Source organism: Corticium candelabrum, chromosome 16, assembly GCF_963422355.1.
Source record: "Corticium candelabrum chromosome 16, ooCorCand1.1, whole genome shotgun sequence".
Taxonomy (NCBI): Eukaryota; Metazoa; Porifera; class Homoscleromorpha; order Homosclerophorida; family Plakinidae; genus Corticium; species Corticium candelabrum.
The window spans coordinates 2,178,021-2,201,942 of NC_085100.1; the positions used below are offsets into that span (position 1 = coordinate 2,178,021).

The window sequence follows — 23,922 nt, forward strand, 5'->3', positions numbered from 1 at the left end:
CACACACATCGTCCGACTTGCACAGTCCATGAGAAGCACTAGTACAGTTTGATACACCAAAGCAAGTAGCTGCAAAACAGACACATTAGTCGAGTTCGGAAAATCGGCTAGTCGACAAAGTGAGTACTGACCAGGCCTTTCACAGAATGGTCCATCCCATCCAAAATGACAGCGACAGAATCCAGACACACAGTCCCCATTTACACTGCAATTTGCACAAGCACCTATAGATAGGTAACAGGTAGGGTCATGAGCTGCACACAAACCAACAACACAGAAACAATAACCTCGACTACAATCGTCTGCAAACCATCCCGAAACACACACATCTGGGCAGAAATATTCAATTAGTGTAAACACATAATACTTGTAATGCTAAACTCTAGCTAGATAACGATCAAGATGTAGCTATACAACGTAAAAATATTATGACGGTTGTTCGATTTCTAATTCTCGTTTATATCTACATGACATTACTTGAAAATGATCAAGACAAAGCCACCAGAATGCATCCTAAAACGTGAGAATGAACAATATTATCAATCAGTTAGGCCCTTTTGTGTGTGTGGTGTGGTGGTGGTGGTGGTGGTGGTGGTGGTGGTGGTGGTGGTGGTGTGTGTGTGTGTGTGTGTGTGTGTGTGTGTGTGTGTGTGTGTGTGTGTCAGTGTGTAACACTAGTTCAATAAAAAGCATAACTTTGTCTGTTTACTTGTCTGTCTATAGTTGCTAAATCTGAGTGTGTTACTGCTCATATACACAATCAATATGTATTACAATCAAACTAAAAACTAAAAACAGTAGTTCAGACTGTTTGTGCACATAAAGCACTTTACTTGAAGAATAGCGACGGATGATTGAGATAGAAACACTTTCTTCCACAACTTCGTAAATCCAGGCCGTACAAACGGGCAAATGATAAAAAATTTTGCACACATGCATTTCAATCACATCATGCCTTGAATCCTTGTGCTTGCGTGACCTTCAGTAAAATTTGCAGAGCCTCCATTTGACTTGGCAAAGGAGTCAACTCATCCATAGAGAATCCAGGAAAGACAGGATCCTGCACACAGACCTATTACCCACCTCTAGTACATGCAAATTTTGTAAATTCTAATTCACATCTTTTGTCGCCTTGGTTTGATCCTCACTGTCATTTTTGACTTGCAACATCCAGTTTGCTATTAAGATTTAAATTTGAGTAAATTGAAGTGAATACCTTCTGTTTTGGTTTGATATTAATGAACGCGGCAACCACATCATAATCATATAATTCAGTCTAAAAGACTAAACAAAATCAGATAAAACAGATGCCTGAAAACAAAATATTTGTTTAATAAATTTTTATAACCTACGGACAGTGTAGAATCACTTATTTAATTTACATTTAATAATCAATTATATCATCAAACTTGTGAGTTGACCGGCCTAAACGTTAGTCTAAAAATACGTAGAAATTAATTTTGAAAATGCAAATTTTAATTTTAATATTAATAGTAACTACTAAATTAGTAATTACAATTTCAAAAAAGGTGCTTACCCGGATGAGGGGCAAAGCGCAGACCGTCTGCAGTCTTGCTTCTTGTAGTCGTGTCCATCTGTTTGGTTTCAAAGAATGAGTTCGCATGGACTCCCAGTTTTTCTTCCGGTTGCATCAGTTCTGCTTCCACTTCTTCTAGGATTTTGATGTCCAGAGCTACAAAGTGAAATTGTTAGTCTTTCAACCGTTTGTGTGTGTCAAACGGCCGGTTGTCAAGGTGTTCTATTACGTGCATGTTTCATAAGATCTGCTGCTATTGCTTCTTTGCTGTTGTAATCTCATCCAACGTTTCCAAGTTCTTCTGCGTCGACTCTTGACGGCCATTTGGTGTAGTTGTTTTTCTCTAGCCATTCCGTGCTCGTCTTTGGAGGAGGACGAGGCCTCCTTGATTGTATCTTCACGGCAGAGTCGGTGGATTCGTCGAATTGAAACATACAGTAGTGTCGGTTATACGGGGCAGCGTTGCTACGGCAACGCATGCATCACCAGTGCAAATGCAGCCGAAATTGGTAGATACTAAATTTTAGTTCGAATTCGGTTAGTTTCTATTAAGTATTTACTAGAGCTGTAGAAGAGCTCGCTTAGCTAATATAGGCTCGTGACCATGGAATTCCGGAAACCAACTCGAGTAGGCGGAACTAGTACGCGCACGAGGGTCAGACTACGCGAGACAAATCCTAGCCGATATAACAGCTGCAGGACCGGCGGAAGCAAATTTAGATTGGTCAGGCCTAACGCACACTAAAGGGCGGGGCAAGTCACGTGACACAATACGAGTCTAATGCACAATCCTCTTAACTCAAGGCTAACAACACTATACAGCTACGAGAATCGTCCAAATACTGATAATCGATGTTCAGAACTACTGACAAACTGTTCAGCTACATGTGTCAGCGACAGCGAATCAGTACGATCCTTGTGCACATGCAGCAAGAGTAGGTGATTTAATCTATCCTGCTTCATTGTACTCCTAAGGTACGTTTTCGATCTCTTGAGGGCACTGAATGACCTCTCACTGACGGCGTTGGTAGATGGCAGGCCATAATGAGTTTAATTAAGGACGGTGACTACTTCCGACATCAAATCCCTTTCGTAAGGAGATAAACTCAAGATGTAGTCCCTAATGTCACACACTGTCACAGAAGTCTTGTCTACGAGACCAAAGTAGGCTTGCAAAATTTCAAGATGAAGCTGCGGTTGTTGGGCATCTAAATCGTCATGATACAATGAAGTGACATGGTTGAGGCATTTCCTATAATCGTCACCCTTGACAGCCTTTAGCAAAAGGTCCTGCAAGTGCGGTACAGTTTAAATCCGGGTTGATCAAACCTGGTTTGAATAGCATTCACAATTAAATCGAGTGCTTCGTAATATTGCTGGCAATAAAATTGCTTGCAAACATAAAAAAACTCAGGTTCAGCACTGCCCTCCTCATATCGCCTTGGAACTTTTCTCTTTCTGGGCAGGACAGGGTCATCAACATCTAATTTAGTCCTTGTCTCTTGAAGACTCTTCCAGAAAAGATCGAACTGTGTGTCGTCTCTGAGCACGTGCAGAGTTGCAACAGTCATCAAAGCTATCCGTTGACCCTCAGCAGCAGACAACTTGGGTGATTGTAGGGTCTTGCTCAAGTTATCACTATGCCTCAGAATTAGTCGTCCCAAAGCAACCCCAAACAATTATCGAAACGTTTTACACTGGAATTGAACGCCAATGATGCGGCCCTTGATAGCAGGATCAGATACATAGTCTTTGGACATCTCCCAAAGCTCCTGCAGAACACAGTAGTTATCAATTACTGACTTCAAAGAGTCTGCCCTGACCGTCCACCTTGTTGGACACAATGTGCGGAAACCAGGGGTGTCTGGTGCAAGACTTTCCTTTCAACTTTTTCAAAGCAGTATCCCTTTTTGGAGAGTACTTCACAAGCTTTGAGACTTCATAAGTTGTGTCCAGTGCATCCTTCATCACTTTGCAATGTTTTACAGCATCCCCAACAGCCAAGTTCAACGCGTGCCGGTAGCAATGGGTGTATAGAGCTCGGAGTTCTTCATCCAATAGCTGCTTTGCAACACCTGTATTCCCACCCTTCATGTTGGCAGCACCATCATAGCATTGCCCTCGGCATCTTGACAGTGAGAAGTTCATGCGCACCAACATATCTCTGATGACACTGACAGTAGTATGTGCTGAGATGTCATCAATCTGGTATATACCAATGACATCTTCTTGTGGCTCTAAATTGCCATGATCAATCCAGCAAATACATAATACCAGCTGCTCTCTGTTGGATGAGTCTGTGCATTCGTCACACATGATGGAGAAAAATGTAGACTTCTGGATACATTCAGCTATTTCTCGAAGAATAGACAATGCCATAATTTTTATGAACTTATTTTGCATGTCATGAGATACATATTTGCTTGACTTTCTAGATAGCCAGCATTCTAGTAGAGGATCATCTTGACCACGTAACTTCAGTAACTGAATAAAGTTAGAGTCAGTCTCATCCCCATCTCCTCGAACCGGTAATCCCTGTCTGGCTAAAAACTTCAAATTGGAGATGATCTTGAGTAAACACTCCCTGTTCTGTCCCTTCTCAGTTGCGTGCTCTCTAGACAGCATGTCACCTACATCTGGGCAAGTTTTGGGCAATTCGACGATCATTTGCATTGCCTCCCTGTGGCAAGACGACGATTCATGAGATTTGAATGCCACCGTGGCTTTCTTCCAGGTGGAAAACCCCTTTGATACAAAGGAAGGGTCCCCTTTCTGCCACTTGATCTTCTTCGACTGCAACGCTACCACACACACGTGGCAGAAGACGACATCATCCTTAGTGGAATAGTGCAGCCATTTCCACTTCTCAAACCAATGCGACTGACACGATCGTCTGACGACTACTTTCTTACCGAATGTACGTTTTGGAAAGACGAAACCGGACATTGGCTGATACGGCTGACTTGGAACTTCAGGTAGACAGGACTGACCAGATTCTGTAGAAGACGACATACTGTCCAGTGATCATGCATGTGCTGAGCTCTTACCTGACTGGGGCACACCTACTACTTCCGGTAAGCCGTCTTCCTAGTGACTTCCGGAACGTTTCCGCCTACTTCAGGCACGCTGACAGTCTAACATGGACTTGGTGAGTTACTTCGATTTGGCCCTGCCAGTAATTAACTGCTGATAGAATTCTTTCCTTTCCTCCACCGGCAGGGCGATCAAATACAAATTATTTAATTACCCATACCGTTTACCGAAAGTTCTTTGCTTTTGTCTCCTGGTGGAACTACTACTTTCAAATATTGGTCCGGCCATGCTCCGCCGGCCCTGAGCTGGCACTGATAAATCTCATTATGTAAGAATTGTCATTCTCTACATCCCGAAGTTAGCTCTAGGTCCTGTAGTTTAAGATAATAATTTTATTTATTAATTAATTAACATTAGTAATTAACTTTAAAATTTCAGAGGATGGTATTACGAGTATGTAAGTTACATTTTCTAAAAAATCTTGTTACCTTGTGAACTCATACGAAGGGATATGGGTAGATATAACATTGAACAAATATGGTGCTAGAGCTGCGTTCGTGACAAACAGTCACAGAGTAGGAGTAACAGTTGCTTTGCAAGGTCGTGATTATTAGAATATCGTATTAATTTCGAGACATTTTAACTTAAGAAAGAGCCATGCAGTCGTAACTCTAGCTAGTGACAACAAAGGACACGTTCACGTTTCAGCAAATCTCTAGAATCGCTTCTATTACTAGACAAGCTTTTAAGCAATGTGTGCCTGCATGCAATCAGCACAACAGCAGAAACATTAAGGCGACAACGCAACAACAGACTAGACGATATGCAACCATTAGCTAGATATACTGTTACAGTTTGGTTTGTCCGGGAGCTCCCTTTTTGTTGAAGACCTAGTACACATTTATTAGTGCACCGTCTCGTAGATTGGCTTATCACCGGTACTTGCGAGACTGTGGAACATCTCGGTTGGAATATCTGCCAAATCATCATACATTGGATTTGGCACACTAAAACAAAAACGGTTGGTTATTGAAATGAGAAGGCAGAGACACGTTATTGTGTATACACCTCGGCGTCCACTCTTGGTTGGTTAGTTTTTTTTGTTTGTTTTCTTTTTCAGTATGAGTGCAGTCACAATGATAACGACGATGATGGCGACACCGCCGATTGTACTTCCAGCGATCACTCCAACTGGGACATCTAAAGCAACAAGTAAAACGTAAACATTTCAATTTTTGAACACACACACACACACACACACACACACACACACACACACGCGCGCACACACACAGACAAAATAGAATTGAAAGCTACCTGTAGAACTGCTATCGACGTGTGGCATTTGTAGACATATTCCCATTAACGAACAGAGGACGGTAATGTAGACGGTGGCTGTAGACGATAGAGGTGGTTGTCCGTGGTCACGAGCTATAACGGTGATTGTGTATCTGTCGAGGCTGCTCTCGTTCAGCGATCTGGCCAACTGAACTTTGCCCATTGCGTTGATGGAAAACATTCCGTCGTCATTTCCAGACTCGATACCGTAGGAAATATGGCCATTCAAGCCTATACTCCACAAACAACGAAAAATGTTTAGAACTCAAAGTAAATATTATTTTTTACAGAGTTACCCGAGTCAGCATCTTGAGCAGTCACATTTGCTAGAGTAAATCCAATGGCAGCGTCGAGAACAACTTCACCTTCATACTCATTTTTGTCAAATCGGGGTCGGTTGTCATTAACATCTTCGAGTTGCACAATGACGGTCGTTTGAGCTGTGCGTAGACGAGGTTTAGTAACCGTAGCGACAAGTGTGAAGCTGATCTGATGAAGAATCTCGTAATCAAGAAGAGACGAATTAGATACGACAATGGAGCCGTTAGCAGACACGTCGAATGCGGAGATGGGCAATGCGTCGGACATCTGGTTTGTTATTGAATAGGTGACTCGATTGCCTATCTTGCCATTGACTAGAGCTGGTATAGTCAACACAATCTTTCCGGTGGCTGTGTGTTCTTGCACCCAACCGTCGTATGAGCGTCGTTGGAAAGCCGGACTTGGGAAATCTCCTTCTTCTACGTGAATTGTGATAGACGCTTCACTGAACAAGCGAGGATTCGCGCGGTCCCACGTTTTGATTACAAGTTGGTATCTGTTTGTAATTTTGTAATCTAGATTGGCGTTATCTGCTACATCAATCGTGATTCCATTGACGGTCGTTGTTACCACAAAATGTTGATCTTTAGATGGCGACTGCGAAGTCAGTGAATACACGACCGGTCCTCCTAGTGAATCTGCATCAGTCGCTGAAAGAGACAAAAGTGTTACGCCTTTGGCCACGTCTTCTTTTACGTAGACGTTGTAATGTGAAAATGGAAAACGAGGAGGATTGTCATTTTCGTCTATTACTGTGATGTCGACATGAGCAACAGAAAAAGCTTGAGGGTCAACGGAGGTGCCAGCCACTATGGCGATATCGTAATAAGAGATTGCTTCGTAATCGATTGATCCAGAAACGGTCACAGTTCCTGTAGTTGGGTCGATAGAAAACGGTAACTGATCTGCATTGTGCAGATTGTATATAATTCCACTCAAGTTCGTCATCAGTTCTAGAGATGGGGTTAATATCAATGGAACTCCTTTGTCGGTATTTTCGTTGATGGTAGACGATAGCGAAGTGTGTCTAAACTGAAATGGATGCGTGACGATAACAGTGACTGCAAAAGTGCACGATCTGGGACGACGAGCAGCGTCTGTCACACTTACCAAAAACGAGAGATCGTAAGATTTGGAATTGCTGTCGACAAGTGAGCGGAGTGGATTGGAAAGCTGAAAGTATGCTGTCTTGTTACGTTGCATCAGTGCCAATGGTGATACGTGGCGCAAGAAAAGTGATTGAAAGTTAGAATAAGAGAAGGTCAGATTTCCATCGGTCCCGTTATCGTTGTCTACGGCATCCAAACGCAAAACATGCGAACCGACGGCTGTAGTGTAGGGAAGAGAAGTGGCGACGTTAGATGGTTCACAGAGAGGAGGAGTATTAGAGGAGAGTACATTAACTTGAAGAACAGCTGTAGAGCTGCAAGGTGGACTGGCCTGGTCTGACGCCACTGCTATCACACTATACGTATCGTCAGACAGTGGACGACGGGATGCTATCATTCCAGAGTTCGTATTTATTGAAAACGCTCCCACATCGCTCGACAGTTGGTTTTGCGTAGCGATGGTGTTTGCATTGGCCGTTTCCAACGAATAGCTGACGACACCGTTGACCGAATCCGTACCGTCGTCGTCGGTGGCCGTTACGTGAGCTATCACATATCCGATCCCAGCACTCTCCGGAACATGAACGACTTTGAGAAGATTCTTGAAGACGGGACAATGTTGATTGGGCTTCACTACGGATACTTCAATGTTTACAGATCCTGTTAGACTCGGCACGCCACCATCAGTAGCAATGACATTGAAAGTCAATAGAGATCCAGTTAAATACTCGAGTGACTTTGATAGAATGATATCAGCCGAGCTACCATTTAATCGAAAATATGTATGGTTGTTGTTAGTGCTGGTGAGAGAGTAAGATAAGTGTCCGTTTTTACCGCGGTCACCATCGGTAGCAAATAAACTCAAAATTGTCGATCCCACGCGACTGTTGGACGCAGCTATCAGACTGACTTTTGATGTTGCAAATACTGGTGGGTTGGCGTTGCTTTCTGCTGTTTCATTACAACTGTCTCCATCATACTGAGCCTCACATAAGCACGTATTAGGAGCAATGCAAGTCCCGTGAGGAAGGTCGGTACAATTGTCCACGTTGGAGCAATCGGGAATGTCACAAGCTACACCGTTCCAATGGATTTGGCACAAACATCGGTCAAACGATAGACACGTTCCATGACCTGAATGTAAAGTACATTATATAAAAGTAATACTCTCCTTGGTATTATTTATCTAGCAATTGACTGACCTGAACAGAAGTTATGTGTCTCGCACGAGTAGGAACTGCAGTTCGAGTCGGTGTATCCAAACTCACATTCACACAGATCCACTTCAACGCATTTGCCGTGACCGGAACAATCGTTCCTTCCCTTGCACTGCGCTTGACTGCAATTTTTACCAGAATAGCCAGAGTAACATCTGCATTTCGTTTTGGAAAGGCACACTCCGTTACCAGAACAATCGTTCACTTCAGGACAAACGTCGGCAACGGCACAATTGCTACCCGAATATCCATCGTAGCACTGGCAAACGTTAGGTGACACGCATTCGCCGTTACCGGAACACTCGTCTACACCGTTACAGAGAGGAGTGGTGCAGCTACCACCAGCCCATCCCACATCACACTGACACACATCAAAATCGACGCATCGACCTTGGCCTATAAAATCAACACACAATAAAGAAAAAGTCGGTGGGACGCCAAGAAACTACTGACCGTTGCAGTATCCGTTCAGTTCGCACGAGTACAGAGTGCAGTTAATACCAGCCCAACCCAACTCACACTCACACTTATCATGATCGACACACACGCCATGATTAGAACAATGGTTCACGTTATCACAACGCGCTTTCTCGTTGCACGACTCACCAATATAACCTGGTGTACACTCACACACATCGTCCGACTTGCACAGTCCATGAGAAGCACTAGTACAGTTTGATACACCAAAGCAAGTAGCTGCAAAACAGACACATTAGTTGAGTTCGAAAAATCGGCTAGTCGACAAAGTGAGTACTGACCAGGCCTTTCACAGAACGGTCCATCCCATCCAAAATGACAGCGACAGAATCCGGACACACAGTCCCCATTCACACTGCAATTTGCACAAGAACCTATAGATAGGTAACATGTAGGGTCATGGGCTGCACACAAACCAACAACACAGAAACAATAACCTCGACTACATTCGTCTCCAAACCATCCCGAAACACACACGCAAGTGTTGTTAACACAACGACCTTTGCCAGAACATTGAGTTGGACATCCTGACAAACAAGATGAAATTTCTACAAAAGTTAGTAATTATCGGTTACACCCTTCAGATGAATATTACCAATCTTGAATGCTTCCTGTTCGGTCAGGGATGTATCGTTAGTGACCGCTACATCAAATATGCACTCGTTCAGTTTTATTCCAGTTAGATTCAGTGAACTGCACACTGATATGGCCATCTGGGCAGAAATATTCAATTAGTGTAAATACGTAATGCTTGTAATGCCAAACTTAGGCTAGATAACGATCAAGATGTAGCTATACAACGTAAAAATATTATGACGGTTGTGCGCTTTTTCTCGATTTCTAAGTATCGTTTAAATATACCACATACAGGTTAGAGTGTTTGGTCTGTACAGTACCCGATGGTACAGTAGACAACTTAGTGGCATTGAAACGGAAGCAAACGCTGCCTATCGAAGTAGGAAATAATGTCTGTTGCTTAGCTAATTAGACCTAGACTTGCCTTACTCGTTTCTTTAGGCAGATCTGGACCTTCGTCGATGCGGTCAGTACACAGCTGTATTATTTCTTTAGAATCTAAGTGTAGGGTTTTCAAGATAAACAAAGGTAGCTAGGTACTGTTCTAGACAACTAAAGTTTATAGCTAATTAATTAGGATATGAATTACACTGTTCACGGTGAAATTCTGGTTGTAGAATCTCTATTTAGAATTGCACAGGAACGAACACGCACACACACACACACACACACACACACACGCACGCACACACACACACACACACACACACACACACACACACACACACACACTCACACACACTGGCGTGGCGTGGCGTGTTACCCCAGCAGTTGGGGGCAAGACTGGTATCGAGGTTCATATCAAAATTTTGATCCAAACTTTTTATTAGATAGTACTGCCTTTACAATTAGCTACTACCCGCTAGTGATAATTGTTATACTTAAATATGACAGGACATACAATTTTAATAAACGTAATCTCAAATCAACCCTTGTTTACTTCTCTTGATCTGCTCGATTTGGCAAAGAGTCTAGAAAGCTTTTTGGGGGGGAGAATTTGGGGGAATTCCCCTCAAAGAGATGCCAGTCTACGCCACTGACACAAATTTCCATGGTTGAATGGATAGTCGTAGCCACATTGATATGCTTACAGCTACTGCCAATAGTTTTACAGTGTAACACTCATACTTGTCTGAGAGATGGTTGCAAGTCTGCAATGCTGTATAGTGGTACAAATGTAGGATCGGTGTAGGAGATATCCATCACATCGTCTTTGTGAAAGTTGGAGTGAGACCAAGACCACGTGCCATTCAAACCAGAGCCACTAAACGTTTGCGTGATTCTCCCTATAAACATCAAATGGGCAACAGAATTATGTCACAGCAAATAGAGTGCAGTCTGTAAAGAAGTGAACTTACATGTCTTTGCAAATGTCACGTTATCCTGTAGTGAATAAGTGATTCCATCTGATCCCAACAGATCATTATTCAAATCTCCGTCCATGTAGCCACACAGACCATCTGTTTTGCCTTTGAATGTGGCAACTGGAGAGAAGAGAATATTGATGAATTGTCTTTTCATGCCAGGACTGTAGCGAACTTCAACAGACAAGTAGACATCATCATACCACTGGAAAGCAACGAGAGCTCTAATGGTGCCGCTGTCTTCTTCATTTGTTGATGAGGAATCATTATGATAAATAGTGACTTCCATATGCACTCTGCCATTAGCTAAACTCAGCTTATCATCTTTTAGTGGAGCCACGACAACACCATTAATTCTATAGGAAAGAAATTGATAAATATTATGTGTTAGAAACTTGTGTAAGATGGATGGCTGCTTCGTACCTCACAAAAGGGAGATCATTTGGAGAAGGATTGTATGGAGTTGTAATTGTTACAATATTACTTTCCACCTTGATTGCTAGAGCTCCAATGAGTGACACTCGTTGATACTTGAAAAATCGTGTTGCAACTCCAAAGTCATTGTCACGACTTTTACAATACCAAAACTCTCCGATATCAAAATAGTCGTAGCTGAAACCTAAGACATGACATTTTAAAAATCAGAGAGGAAGGAAGTTTGTTTCATACAGACCATCAAGAGTTTCCAAATGTGGATCTCCTGCTATTCTTCTCGGTCTTGCAATTTGACATCCTCTGCCAATCCATTGAGGCTCACACACACAGTATGGATGTAGATCGGCTTGATCTCTTTGTGGTATTGTACATTTACCATTGTCAGAGCAGTCTAAAATGAGAATGAAGCAGTAATTATAATGAGTTAAGGACTTGCATTTGATAGAAATAAGCTAACACGGCCAAGGGCTGCAGTCGGGAACATCACAGAAAGGACCTCTCCATCCTTCAGCGCAAACGGGAGGTAGACCTCCTCGATCTTGTTTAGACTGACAGCTGCACACACAGTCTTGCCACACTGCTTCCATACCCTCAAGGCATAAGGGACACCTAAATTAATATGAGAACATACTTTGTTTTAAAAAATTTGACAATAATTAACAATTTAAACACAAGTATGGACTATGTTGAGAATTGTTACTTGTCATTGAGACAAATGCAACCACTTGGACCGCGAGTGGAGTGCTGGCAATTTCTACATTTGCAAGAACAGCCACATTGACCGTCTGGTCCAATGGTGCTTTTAGTTCCATCTTGACATGTACAGCCACACTGCTGAAAAATATGCTCAATCGACCTTGTGTGCTTAAATAAGAGACAATGATGGTGATAGTATACCTTGCAATCGCCACTGTTTCCGTTGTCTCTAAGACTGAAGTCAGCACAGCGACATTTGCATTCTACTTTGTTTTGTTTCAAGTTATATTGCTCGACTGTACCCGGAGGACACGGGGAGGAACAATAAGAATTCAGACATTGAAGGCAACGTTTGATGCCATTCTTTTCTTCGCAGTTTGCACGGCCGGGACACTCACACGGGCAATCTGTTTCCTGCTTCATGCACACACCTGACTTTATATCGATGAAATGACTTGATTGCAATGGTTGAAGTTGTTTTGTCATCTTAAAGTTTTGCAAATAAAGTTCTATAGAACCAGCAACGTTGCTCACACCAGCCAGTGATTCCATTTCCAACTTCTGCAATGTTATCACAATATTTAGTTACTAATCACATCGCATTGCATTATCTGTTGTGTCACCTTATCAAGAGGGCAGCCCAAAGAACACTCTTTTGCTGTCCATTTTCCATGTAAAGTCGGTTGTATGTCTATTGTGAGTGAAGAAGGAGACAATGTGTTAGTGACGTACACCCCTCCTTTGTTCTCAATAAATGATGGTACTCTAGTGTTGACATGTTCAGGTAGTCGATAGGGAGATGGCCACGTGATTTGAAAGTTTGGGGAAACATTCGTTTCGAGTGACGAGCTTCGTCCTTTTATTTTACTCTTTGATATGAACTTTTTCAAAGGCACTTCTTGATAAGATTTGACTTTAGCCTTATAGTTTAAAATTAACAGAAAATTAGAGATGACGAGTCGCTTATCGACCATAGGTGTATCTTACCTCTCTAACGAACTCGCTGCCAACGTCATTGCGCCACAAGATTCCCGCTTTAAGACTTCCATTGGTCACGTACTCGTGAGCTATTTCGATGTCTGATGCATAGCCTAAAGACTTTGCATCATAGTTGAGACTATATGACAGTGATGCCTCAAACCCGAGTATTCCCGGGATGCAAAGAGGTCCCACAGTGATACAGAACGGTTTGCGATATTTAGGAAGAGGTGTGGCCTTGATTCCCGTCGGGTCTTTGACACTTCCGTCTCTAGATACAATCATTGCAATATTGCTTTGTTTGAGAATCAATAGAAAATTTACCTTTTTACGTCAAGAGCCACTTTGGTTCTTGTAAATAGGTGAACATTCCCGTCAAACTGAAATCCAAACTTGGTAACAAATGGTGAAGTGTGGTTACTTCGGAACGTCATGGTAATATTGGGATCATATGACAATTTGATTTCTGTTGTTAGCGAAGCAGTTCCAAAGCCAACCGAAATCTGGGATGACATGTATGATATGTAATATATATATTACATATATATATATATAATTCTTTACCTGAGGATTGAGAATACGATCTAGACTGAATGTGGGCTCTAGGTTGCTTGATGAGATAGGGTCGCATGCAGACAATGAGAGAGATCCTTTTTCGATTTTATCGTGTATTATTTGTGCATTATTTGCAATATCAGTCGTACCGACAATGATCACAACGTCGTCTAATTCCGTACCGTCATCATTGCTGTCTACAATTCCATCAGAAATCGCTGATCCACACAGAGGTTTGCCGATAGCGCTGGTCGGTTCCAATTCAATGTATGTGATCTTGTCATCAAACGAGTTGTATTTGTCTTTAACGTAACCGGCGATGGAACCGCTGGGCCGACCTACCACTGCGTCACCGACTGCTATGTCGAGATTGCTGGGCAGTTGATTCTCGTAAACAAGTAGACCCAGTCGACCATCTCCTCCTACTCCTGTTATAGACGGTAACAAGTTAGAAGATGGACTACTCTTTGTTCTAATGAATGATTTGATTGAATCTGGTGCTGTGGTAGAGGAACAATCGGCCAGAATTGTATGGACGAACGTGTGACCTCCAGACGCTTTGATCGATTGCACTATTTCAATAAATCCGAAACTTTGATTGCTCACAATAGCTTCTCCATTTACGAGGATTTCTGAAGATTTGGAAATGGCAATCACATACGTGCCGTTGAGCCAATCACCGACGCATTTATAGACTGGCTTACTGGACGGTATAACTAACGTTCTCGACGCTCCAGGCAAAGTCGGAAAGCTGGAGTTCATGATCCGTAGCAGTGCGTCAGAATCAGGAGTGTGTTCTATTGCAGCCTTGTGAATAACAGACTCCAGTTCGACGTTCTCGCGAAAGTCAGCGTATTTGATAACGTTCTCTAGTGTGGCTGGTCTGCTTTTGATCAACTGGTACGATCCAATGCTGCCAACAGAAGATACTTTATCTAGAATTCCTCCACTCTGACTGCTAGCCATGATGTGACCACTGAAGAGAGGTAGAGACGGTTTGGTAATAAAGAGTGACTCTTCTGACGTGAGGTGTCCCATCATACGATATATAACATGATCACTACCAAACACTTTGACGTCGTTAAAGAGATCGACAGAAGAACGTCGTGTAGTTTGATCAATGTTGGTATGACGTTTGTTTTTCTGACGAGCAGACGGTTGAGAAAGAGGCAAGTGACTTGCTACTTTTGGCTCGTTTACGTCCAGTCCGTAGTCTGGAGTCACTCTACCGTATGGACATTGAGCTTCGTTCCACGACGGACAAGATCCCTGCTCAAACAGAGTTAAACTGATTACTACGTACGTTTTAGTGACACATGTAGTCTCACCATGTCGTTGTAACAAGCGTCAATATCGTGACAATGTTGACACGTTTCATTGCTGCTTGTTGCCACTTTCCAATTACACGGATCATTACATCCGATCTCCTATGTAGAGACATCAATAGCAGTTAACTATAATAACATTTTCCGTTGCTCATTACTACACAAGTTCTTACCTTAATTCGCTGCAAGCAGGAATGAGTTGTCTGTGGGGAATAACAAGCGTAGTAGAACCATGACGAGCAGATGTGTTTGTCGGGCCCAATTCCCAATCCTGGTAGGCATTGCTGCTTTTCATCACACCATCCACATCCTGCTTGTCTGCTGCATGCGTGACATGTTGTATATAATCCACAATATGTGGTAGTGCACGCACGACCCTGTTGGAAGTAACAGCACAAATACGCGAAGTGTGTGGCTTAGAGTAGTGAATACAAGACATAGTGTTCTCTGACCTTCCATCCAACTCTGCAACGGCACTGATTAGGTCCAACACACGTACCATATCCCGAGCATTCGTTAACTTGGGAGCAATCGAAATCGGAGCAATCGCTTCCTGCCCATCCTTTGTTGCATAAACAAGTTCGAGTATTGCTGTTGCATCGACCATGTTGACTACAACTGTTTGGACAGTCTCCTAAACAAGGCAGAACACGTATATAGTTAACTATGGAGTTTCTACCAACGAACTATTAAGTTACAAGTGCTATACCAGAAGGAACGATTATGCATAAAAACGGTAAATGGAGACTGCAACTTTTGTTTTCCACTCCACCATTTGTTCGACTGACACATTGGTCAGACCCTTGGTTATGAGACCAGACTTCTGTTGCAGTTGACCATGACGGTATTAGTGTAGCATACGTTGTTGTTTTTAGTGCTGATGCTAGTTGTCCGCCTCGATTCTGTAAGCGGACAACAATAAACATTGAGGTAGTTTGACGATTAACTTCTGCTTGTATTGTATTATAGCTCTGATTGATAGACTTATGGTCACTTACTTGACAATAAGCACTTGCTGCAAACCAACTTCTTGCTCCTTTTACGTAGAGATAACAGTTTTGTTTGAATTCTTTCCAACCAAAAGAACAAACTAAAGAATACACAGTTGAAACAATTATTTGTAAGTTAAGACAGTGCAGGAAGATAGAGATATACCTGGTCGAACTGACCAAGGATTGGTGTCGTTAATGGGCGTGATATCTATATTTGCTCTGTAAGATTCATCGTGTTTGTCCAATACTTTCAGTTCTGCTTTGTTCAAGTTTGCTGTTCCCCACCAGTTGTTCTTGGCTTCATGATTTCCTTGGTAGTGATCCGCTCCTGCTACCATTTCATATGTATTGGCAGGGTTGAAGAACACATTTCTACTATACGAAGCGGCAACGCCGTCTGCTAGTATGGTCCACCTCTCGTTTGGTTTCTGCCCCACATTCAAATAGAAGATGTTACGTGAACAGTGCTGGTTGTTTACAGAATGTTGTGATGCAGTTTGCCAGCGTACGGTGTGACGAGCTGTGTTGTTGTAAAACGTATTTCTATTCACGTTAGCAGCGACGTTAGTGATAGATAATGTGTCGTGCAAAATACCAGCAGAATTATGACTGATATCGTTATCAGTGATCGATGCTCGCGGTCCCGTCGTCCCACTAGCTGCAGACAACGACACGGCGGCACCTCCCACATTTGCCTCAATCTGATTGTTGCTTACAACAACAGACGAGCTCTCACTTCCTCTGTCTAACTTTAAGGTAATAGCTCCGCCTGCATTACTCTCAATGACATTGTTTTGTATGAGAAGGTTGGATTTGTCTACTTGCATGTTCACACCGCTAGATCTTAGATGTGTCGTCGTCGTAGCCAACTGTCCGTTACGAGAAATGATATTTCTGCTCAATTCAAAAGTATGTACTGTCGACCCGTATCCATTGTCCCCTGAGCTTGTAGCCGCGACGTCAATCCCGCCGACAGTGTTGTTTGACACAACAGAGTCACTGAGGGAGAAATCGTATCTTTCGTGGCTGCTCTTGCTGGTATTGAGTGCTAAGCCTGATAATCCGTTATTCATCAGGAATGCGCTTGCAATGTGATGGGAGCACATCTGTTGAGTATTTACATCTGTAAAAGTTCAAATATTGCTTATATATTTAGCCCTTTGTCTATCGCATTACTCTCCTGCAATTGTATTTTGTAACACATCTTTCTTTATAACATGCAATCCAGACATTCAACGTGTTGTGTACTTTCGTAGGGTACACGTTGTGGCCGCTGTTAGCTTTATTGTAAACATAGTAGCTGTTGGACAGCTGCCTGTTTTCAATAGTTATGTAAATTTCGAATAGTCAGAACTGGCCACATGCCGGGAAAAGTAATGTTTTGGTTGACGGGTACTGTATTATTATATTATTTGTATCAAGCTAATTATTTGACTTTTATTTCTTACTAGGATCCATGGCCCGTCCTTCGTACGGGCAAGATACTGTAGTGTAAAGATAGGTCTGTGGACACGTCACGTGCATCTTTGTTGCGAGGTCCCGGATATTCTGAATGAATTCGAATCTTGTTCTTCGCGCTTGTTTCGATAGAAATCGACACACTCCCCGTGTAGCGCTTGCTGCAGAAAACGTGTAGGTTGGATTCGGTGCAAATGCAATCAGAATTTAGAGAGAAACGCAAGCGATAGAAGAGTAGGTTTCGTCGGCAAGAGATATTCGATCACTCGAAGCTTTGCGAAGGACGGCGATGCATAGGATCTACACGGGACCGGTGCGGGCGTGTGTTCGAATGAACCGGAATGTGTAGCGTGTGCGTCGTCGAGAAATTTTACGCGAGGGTCGACCCCTCGAGAGGGGACCCGGTGCGTAATTTTTTAAATTTTTTTACACAAACCATCGCCTGTGCGTACCGAGTGTGCGTGCCTATTTCGGTTTGGAACGGACAAAAGACGTGGCCCCCAAACGCGAACATGCACACACACACACACACACACACACACACACACACACACACACACACACACACAGACAGACAATTTGAGCTTTATATATTAGATGTTGTAAATTATTAGAACGTTGTTTAGAAATTGTTTAGCTTAATTGAGAGGTTTGTCACTAACCTGTGGGATGCTGCTGTATGTAAGCAAGAAAGTAGTTGTCTTCTAACGTATGTCTTTCGTCGGTAAATTCTGCTCTTACGTCAACTGTAATGGTTTGAGATTGTGAAGTGTAGTGGAGAGGATAGTTGGGTTCTAGTCGATTCCACCGGAAAACATTCTGTTGGTTGATGGTAACGTTTGAGTTCGGTTCTTGAAACCGTATAGCCATGATGTGAACCGAGATGACGTGTTGAGAAGTGGCGTCAATTGTTGCAGAGCAAGATTGGATGGAGTAACCTCTCGAAATAGGCGTAGCTATGAATCTGAGGAAAAACGAGGAAGCAGCCGAGAGTTTGGACACTGAGCAGATATCAACTATTTGTTTATGTAAGACAGGAATATCCCACATCCTTTGTAAAACACTATCGACTCTTATCACCAGACCATGACCGACATTGTTGTTGCTTGTCAAGTGTGTAATAGAACTAGCAGCCGTATTGATCAGTTCGACTCCATTACCATCGCTCCCTTCCACCGTCAGTTGAGATATGTTGATATAGGGGGAATGACTAACTTCTATTCCAGTCCACGCGCTCTTATTGACGACGACGTTGAATAACTCAACGTTTGCTCCAACATTTTGAACGGCAGCTATATGACCTGCGTTTGCTATTCCTGCATTACTAATAATCACATTTCTCATTGAAGATTTGCCTGACGCTTGAGCAGAGAATCGAACTCCAGTCCAATGATAAACGGATTTGTGCGTTTTATAATGACCGTCGACGTTTTGGCTGGAACATGACGCCACTAATTGACCGTAGCGGCAGGTAGTTTTCTTTAGATCATAATTGATACATTGTCTTAAAGTCTCTTCGTCTCCTCTACACAATACATGTTCTAGCCACGCTGCGGTAGTCGAAGTTTCTAGGGTTGGATCAACGTAAGGCCATTGCCAATTAGCGTTAGAGTATCCTAATTCTCGGCATATCACTCGACTGTTATAATGATCATGGTCTCCCCACCATTGCCACCAATCACTGTAATTATGCACAGCGCAGACTGGACCCCAGTTGCCATTGTGAAATATTTCCACTCTTCCTCTCCATTGAGATGAACCGTCAACGAGTCTTAGACTGCCCTCTTCTAGCTGCAAGTCACCAATTGCAAAGCTATCATCTCTCAGTAATATTGGAGAATTGTCGTTGCCATGAGCAATGAGCTGTCCTTCCACTAGAATTCCAGTATTGTGAGTGAATTTCAGTTCTACTCCTGATTCTATGGTTAGTGTATTGCCAGGTAAGACGGTGATGTCTCCAGTAACAACGTACGGGCTACCAGAAGCTGCTAATATTGTGTTGCTCGACACACGCCCTCGTACGATGCTATTAGGACGAGTGATAACCAGTGTTGCAGAAACGGAAGGGGAAGCTGTAGGACCGTTTTTAGAAGTGAGAAAAGGAAAATATTGTGCAGAAGCTAAGCGAGAACAGTAACCAAAGTCATGAATGCGGTCAATAATGATGTTCTCGTCTGTCGTTCCCCAGTAATTGTTTGTCACATCGATGACTCGCTCTTGAGAGCTTTGAACTGGTATCTCGACTCCTAACTCAAACAGAGATCTCGGATTATCAAAATGATTATTTTTGATTAGAAAACGATCTGAAGTGGACACAATCAGGACGGCAGAGCGACCATCTCGATGGTAAGTGTCACTTTCGGTTACGTAGTTATTGATCATTGTGTTGTTAGTAAATACAAAGTCAGATTGGGTGAGGGTTTGTGGTTCTATTCGTACAACATAAGTTCCTCTATTGTGTGTGAAGAGATTGCCAGTTGATACCAACGAAGTCGTATAACCTTGCAACGTCAAACATCCTCCACTTCCAACTCGATGTTGTTCAAACGTGTTGGAGTAAATATTGAATTTTCCATTCCAATCTCCATTTCTTGAAAAGAATAAGTCTGTGCCGCTGTTATTTGAGAACAAATTATTGGAAACGGTGAAATCCAGTTGCAGTGGCGCGTTAGAGTTGTAGTCATTTTGCAGATAAACTCCTTCTTCATTAGACTCAAAGAAATTGTTTGAAATATCGATAGTGCACTGACGTCTTCTATTCCTGTATGTCCTATGTAAAACTGCATTTTTTCTGGCCTGTGATATAAAATTTTTAGACAACGTCGAGTGACAGCCGAAATTGTTAGGGGTGTAGTACAGATATATTCCCGTGGAAACGTTGACAATTCGATTGTTAGTAACAATCTGTTGTCCGTCTCCATACCTGTACTCCACTCCATTTCCTCTTGTATGAGCTATAGTACAGTTATCAACCATCACATCACCTTCATGACTGTAAACATACACACCATCATTGAGAACGTTCATGATTGTGACGTTCTGTATTCGAGCATCATCATACGCATTCTCAAAGTACACACCATACTGAGAATTATGAATAGAACTTGACTTGATGATAACAACAGGTTGTTGTCCAGTAGTAGGAATGACGTCAACAAACAAAGCAAATCCAGGAGCGCCCGTCTTCTGGCCTGTTGTCACTTGTATGTAAATATTGTTGCTGGAAGACAAGACTGGCGCGTTACTAGAACTCGTTCTGTATCCAGAATATGAAACAAGAAGAGAGCTCGCGGATTGAGCTCCATCTCGTATGTAAAGCGTATCATCGCTGTAAAGTCTCAGACTGACAAGACGAACAGAGAGTATAGTGTTAGGTGGACCTTGCATAACAACGGAGCAAGTAATTCCTGGTAAATGATCGTCTTGAGACATTCCAACGTAAGATCCTTCTTCTGGGTCTACAGATATAATAGTTTGTCCAGAGCAAATGGATTCATAGTCCACGTTGGCAGACAATAGAGACCAAAAGTCGTAGACGCGTATTCCTGCACCTGCTACATCATTGACTGTGACATACTCTACCATCAGACTACTACCACGTGGTCTAAGGATAACCAAACCATCTCCAGCCGCACCTACAATGGTCACCCCGCTGATAACAGCTTCTTCGTGTAAGTGCGACACTTCCATAGCCGCCGATGCCGAGCCTTTGATAGTTAATCCATTGGTTTGTGGAGGACGGAATATGGATTGGACAGAAGGTACTGTCGTGTGATATCTATGACCTGCTCCTATAATTTCCGTGTGGTTTAGAACGGATCGTGGCGTTTTCTGATTGAAAGGATAGTTGGGGACGGTGCTGGTTGGTGCAAAGCGGATACCTGCCCAATTGGTTTGAGTAAATTGAGACAATTGTCGATAACATAGAGCGCGATCACAGAAGCAATAAACTTGTACAACCTGTAAACATTTCGAATGAGGAGCGTAGCTAGATGTGTTGAACGTGCAATTATTAAACGACGTTGCGCTTTCGGGACACCAGAAATCACGAACAATAGGATCTCCGAGGGCAGGAAACCACTCAGCCTGCCACCACCCGTGGTACCAGTTATAATGCTTGTTCCAATAAGTAAGTTGTTGGCATGACAATAACGCAAAGCGGTCGAATGACCAATAGTCAATCGATTGTGAATTGTAACAAAGTGGGTACCACAATCTGTTGAGTTGCAGCTCAATAATTCCGTATACGTACCAAGAGTAGCTAACAGGTTCAGAGAAACGGACTAGTAATTGTGTATCAGACTTTGATTTGTTTTTAGCATCATTTACTATGTGAGTAAATGTAACGGGATTGTCAGGCGTTCCTTTACTCAAGATCCTTCCTTCTATCAATATTCCAACATATGGCAAGATAGTCAGCACGGCACCCGCTTCTACAGTCAGTGTTGCGTTTGCTAGCACAGTCACATCACGTGTTACAGTGTAAGGTCCACCGGAAGCAGTTAATGTAAGATCAGTATCCAGTTGGCCTCCAACTTCTCTGTTGTAATTCAGAAACGGAGGATACGATCTCGGATGACTTGATGATGCAACATGAGAGATGGACGGAGACAGAAGAAACGGAAAATATTGAGCGACTGCCAAGTGATTACGATCATCAAAATCAAATATTCTTTCTACAATTTTTTCTTCATTTGTCGTTCCCCACCAGTTGAGTGTGACGTTCATTGTGTCTAGTGATGAGTATCCCTCCACTTGAACCGCCAGCTCTGTGTTTGCATTTTGATTGTCAAGTATATTATTGTAGACGCTCATGTAGCCTGTACCAGTAAGGACAATTACTGCATTTGGAGTAGACTCTGCATATCTGGTGGGGAGAGATGACAGAGAGTTATTTGTCAGTTCGTTTTCTCTGAATATTAACAAACTGTCAACGTGTTGATGAGAAGAGTGTAATGATGCTCTTGTATTCAACCTCACTACATATTCTCCACTGTTGTATGTGAAGACGTTGTTTTCAACTATAACTGGCGCGTGTATTGAGCTGCTGTAATAATAATTGTCATTAATATCCATTGCTCCCGAGCAGCATTTTCCATTATTGTTCATAAAGTTGTTTCTAGCGATGATGGCATAGCCGTCACGATATCCGTGTGTAAGCAAAAGTGCTTGCAAATTTTGTTGGAACGTATTGTCTGTGATATTGATGTGAACCGAGTATGAGTTGGAATCATAGACATAAAAATCAACATAAAGTGCAGTGTCTGTAGTTCCAGAGAACGTGCAATTAGAAACTTGAAGCTGAGAAGTTTGTTGTAGAGTCTGAGGCAAGTAGCTGTAGTAATATTGATGACTGTAGAGATTTGCTCCTCGGTATGAGTTCTCGATGAAAGTGCTGTTATATATAGCGACAGACCCGGTAGCATGGCCGTATACATATGTATCTAGTCCTTTGTAACAGTTGGTAACATATAAATCAGCGATCTGTAGCATGTGTTGATCAGTATTGATTCGAATGCCAGTTTGCCATGAGCTTGTATGACATCGTATGTTTGTTGATGAAATCATCACCTGATTGGCAGATCCACTCATTTCTATTGCCGTTCCTGTTACGCCGGTAATGACAGAGTCGATGATACGTCGGACGCCAGCACTTCCGAACAGTCGTATTCCACTCGACGTTCGAACGAGTCCAGTTATGTTACAATTGTTTACATTTTCTCCACGAGAACCTAAACATAGAATATGCTTATAATGAAATGTATAGTTGTAGCAGTTGAACAAAGACTTACCAATAGGATATCTTGATACAAAAACTTTAATGTCGGCTGAGCTAGAGCTGTACCGTTGGTCGAGAAAGAAAATTGCTTTGTGATAAGGTACCATGACGTTTTCTGGAATTGTGCCACTAACGCTGAGCCACAGCACACTCTGTTTTGTTATTTCATTTATTACTGTAAGTGTTGTTCTATAACCAGAAAACCGAAGGAATGTAATAGCAAGTCCATATCCCGACATTGTGCTGATTGAACTTGTGTAGTCGTTGTAGCCGGAAACGCTGAATGTGAGATATGCTCCACGATCAGCAATAAAGTATGACGTAGTTGTACTAGAGTCTCCTTGGTGGGTTGGAGCATTGGATGATGGTTTGAGTATCAGTGGAATAGAAGTGATGTCAATAGCAGTTGCACCGACATTATGGAAATGACAATCATCACATCTAAATTGCCACGCCAGTGAGCCCGATATACCGCTATTGCTGCTGTTTGCAACAGTAAGACCAAACAAGTGGACATCTCCATGTACAGAGTTAACCTGAATACCAATGTGACTGATGTCTACAATAGACACGTTAGTGATGGAGGGACTTGCTGTTGTCATGGTGATAGCTGGTACCAACAAATCAGGAGTTGATGGAGCATTGTTTATTGTTTTTCCAGCGTTGACTATTTTGATATTTTCTAAAACACTTTTACTGTGGTACTTTCGTGCGTTGTACGTGATGGTTTCG

General features: G+C 42.5%; 3 protein-coding genes across 3 annotated transcripts; all 3 read right to left on the reverse strand.

Annotated features, from left to right (window-relative positions):
• Positions 1–949: 949 nt before the first annotated feature.
• On the reverse strand, positions 950–4,549 carry LOC134192476 (zinc finger MYM-type protein 1-like). The gene is made up of 6 exons (XM_062661215.1): positions 3,368–4,549; positions 3,236–3,309; positions 2,867–3,175; positions 2,609–2,789; positions 1,217–1,276; positions 950–1,060 (listed from the first exon to the last, which is right to left on the reverse strand). Exons 1-6 carry the CDS (start codon positions 4,547–4,549, stop codon positions 950–952), a joined length of 1,917 nt encoding a protein of 638 aa, XP_062517199.1.
• A 724-nt stretch (positions 4,550–5,273) lies between these two features.
• LOC134192108 (uncharacterized) lies at positions 5,274–12,871 on the reverse strand. Its single transcript, XM_062660800.1, has 17 exons — positions 12,727–12,871; positions 12,305–12,664; positions 12,108–12,241; positions 11,865–12,016; positions 11,646–11,798; positions 11,396–11,591; positions 10,967–11,328; positions 10,737–10,894; positions 9,628–9,745; positions 9,470–9,559; positions 9,314–9,406; positions 9,009–9,251; positions 8,541–8,951; positions 6,205–8,472; positions 5,888–6,139; positions 5,639–5,770; positions 5,274–5,577 (listed from the first exon to the last, which is right to left on the reverse strand). The coding sequence occupies exons 2-16, from the start codon at positions 12,653–12,655 to the stop codon at positions 5,661–5,663; spliced, it is 5,091 nt and encodes a 1,696-aa protein (XP_062516784.1). The 5' UTR covers positions 12,656–12,664; positions 12,727–12,871; the 3' UTR covers positions 5,274–5,577; positions 5,639–5,660.
• A 5,197-nt stretch (positions 12,872–18,068) lies between these two features.
• Positions 18,069–23,003, reverse strand: LOC134192478 (protein bark beetle-like). The gene has a single exon (XM_062661216.1). It carries the CDS (start codon positions 23,001–23,003, stop codon positions 18,069–18,071), a length of 4,935 nt encoding a protein of 1,644 aa, XP_062517200.1.
• Between the last annotated feature and the right edge of the window lie 919 nt (positions 23,004–23,922).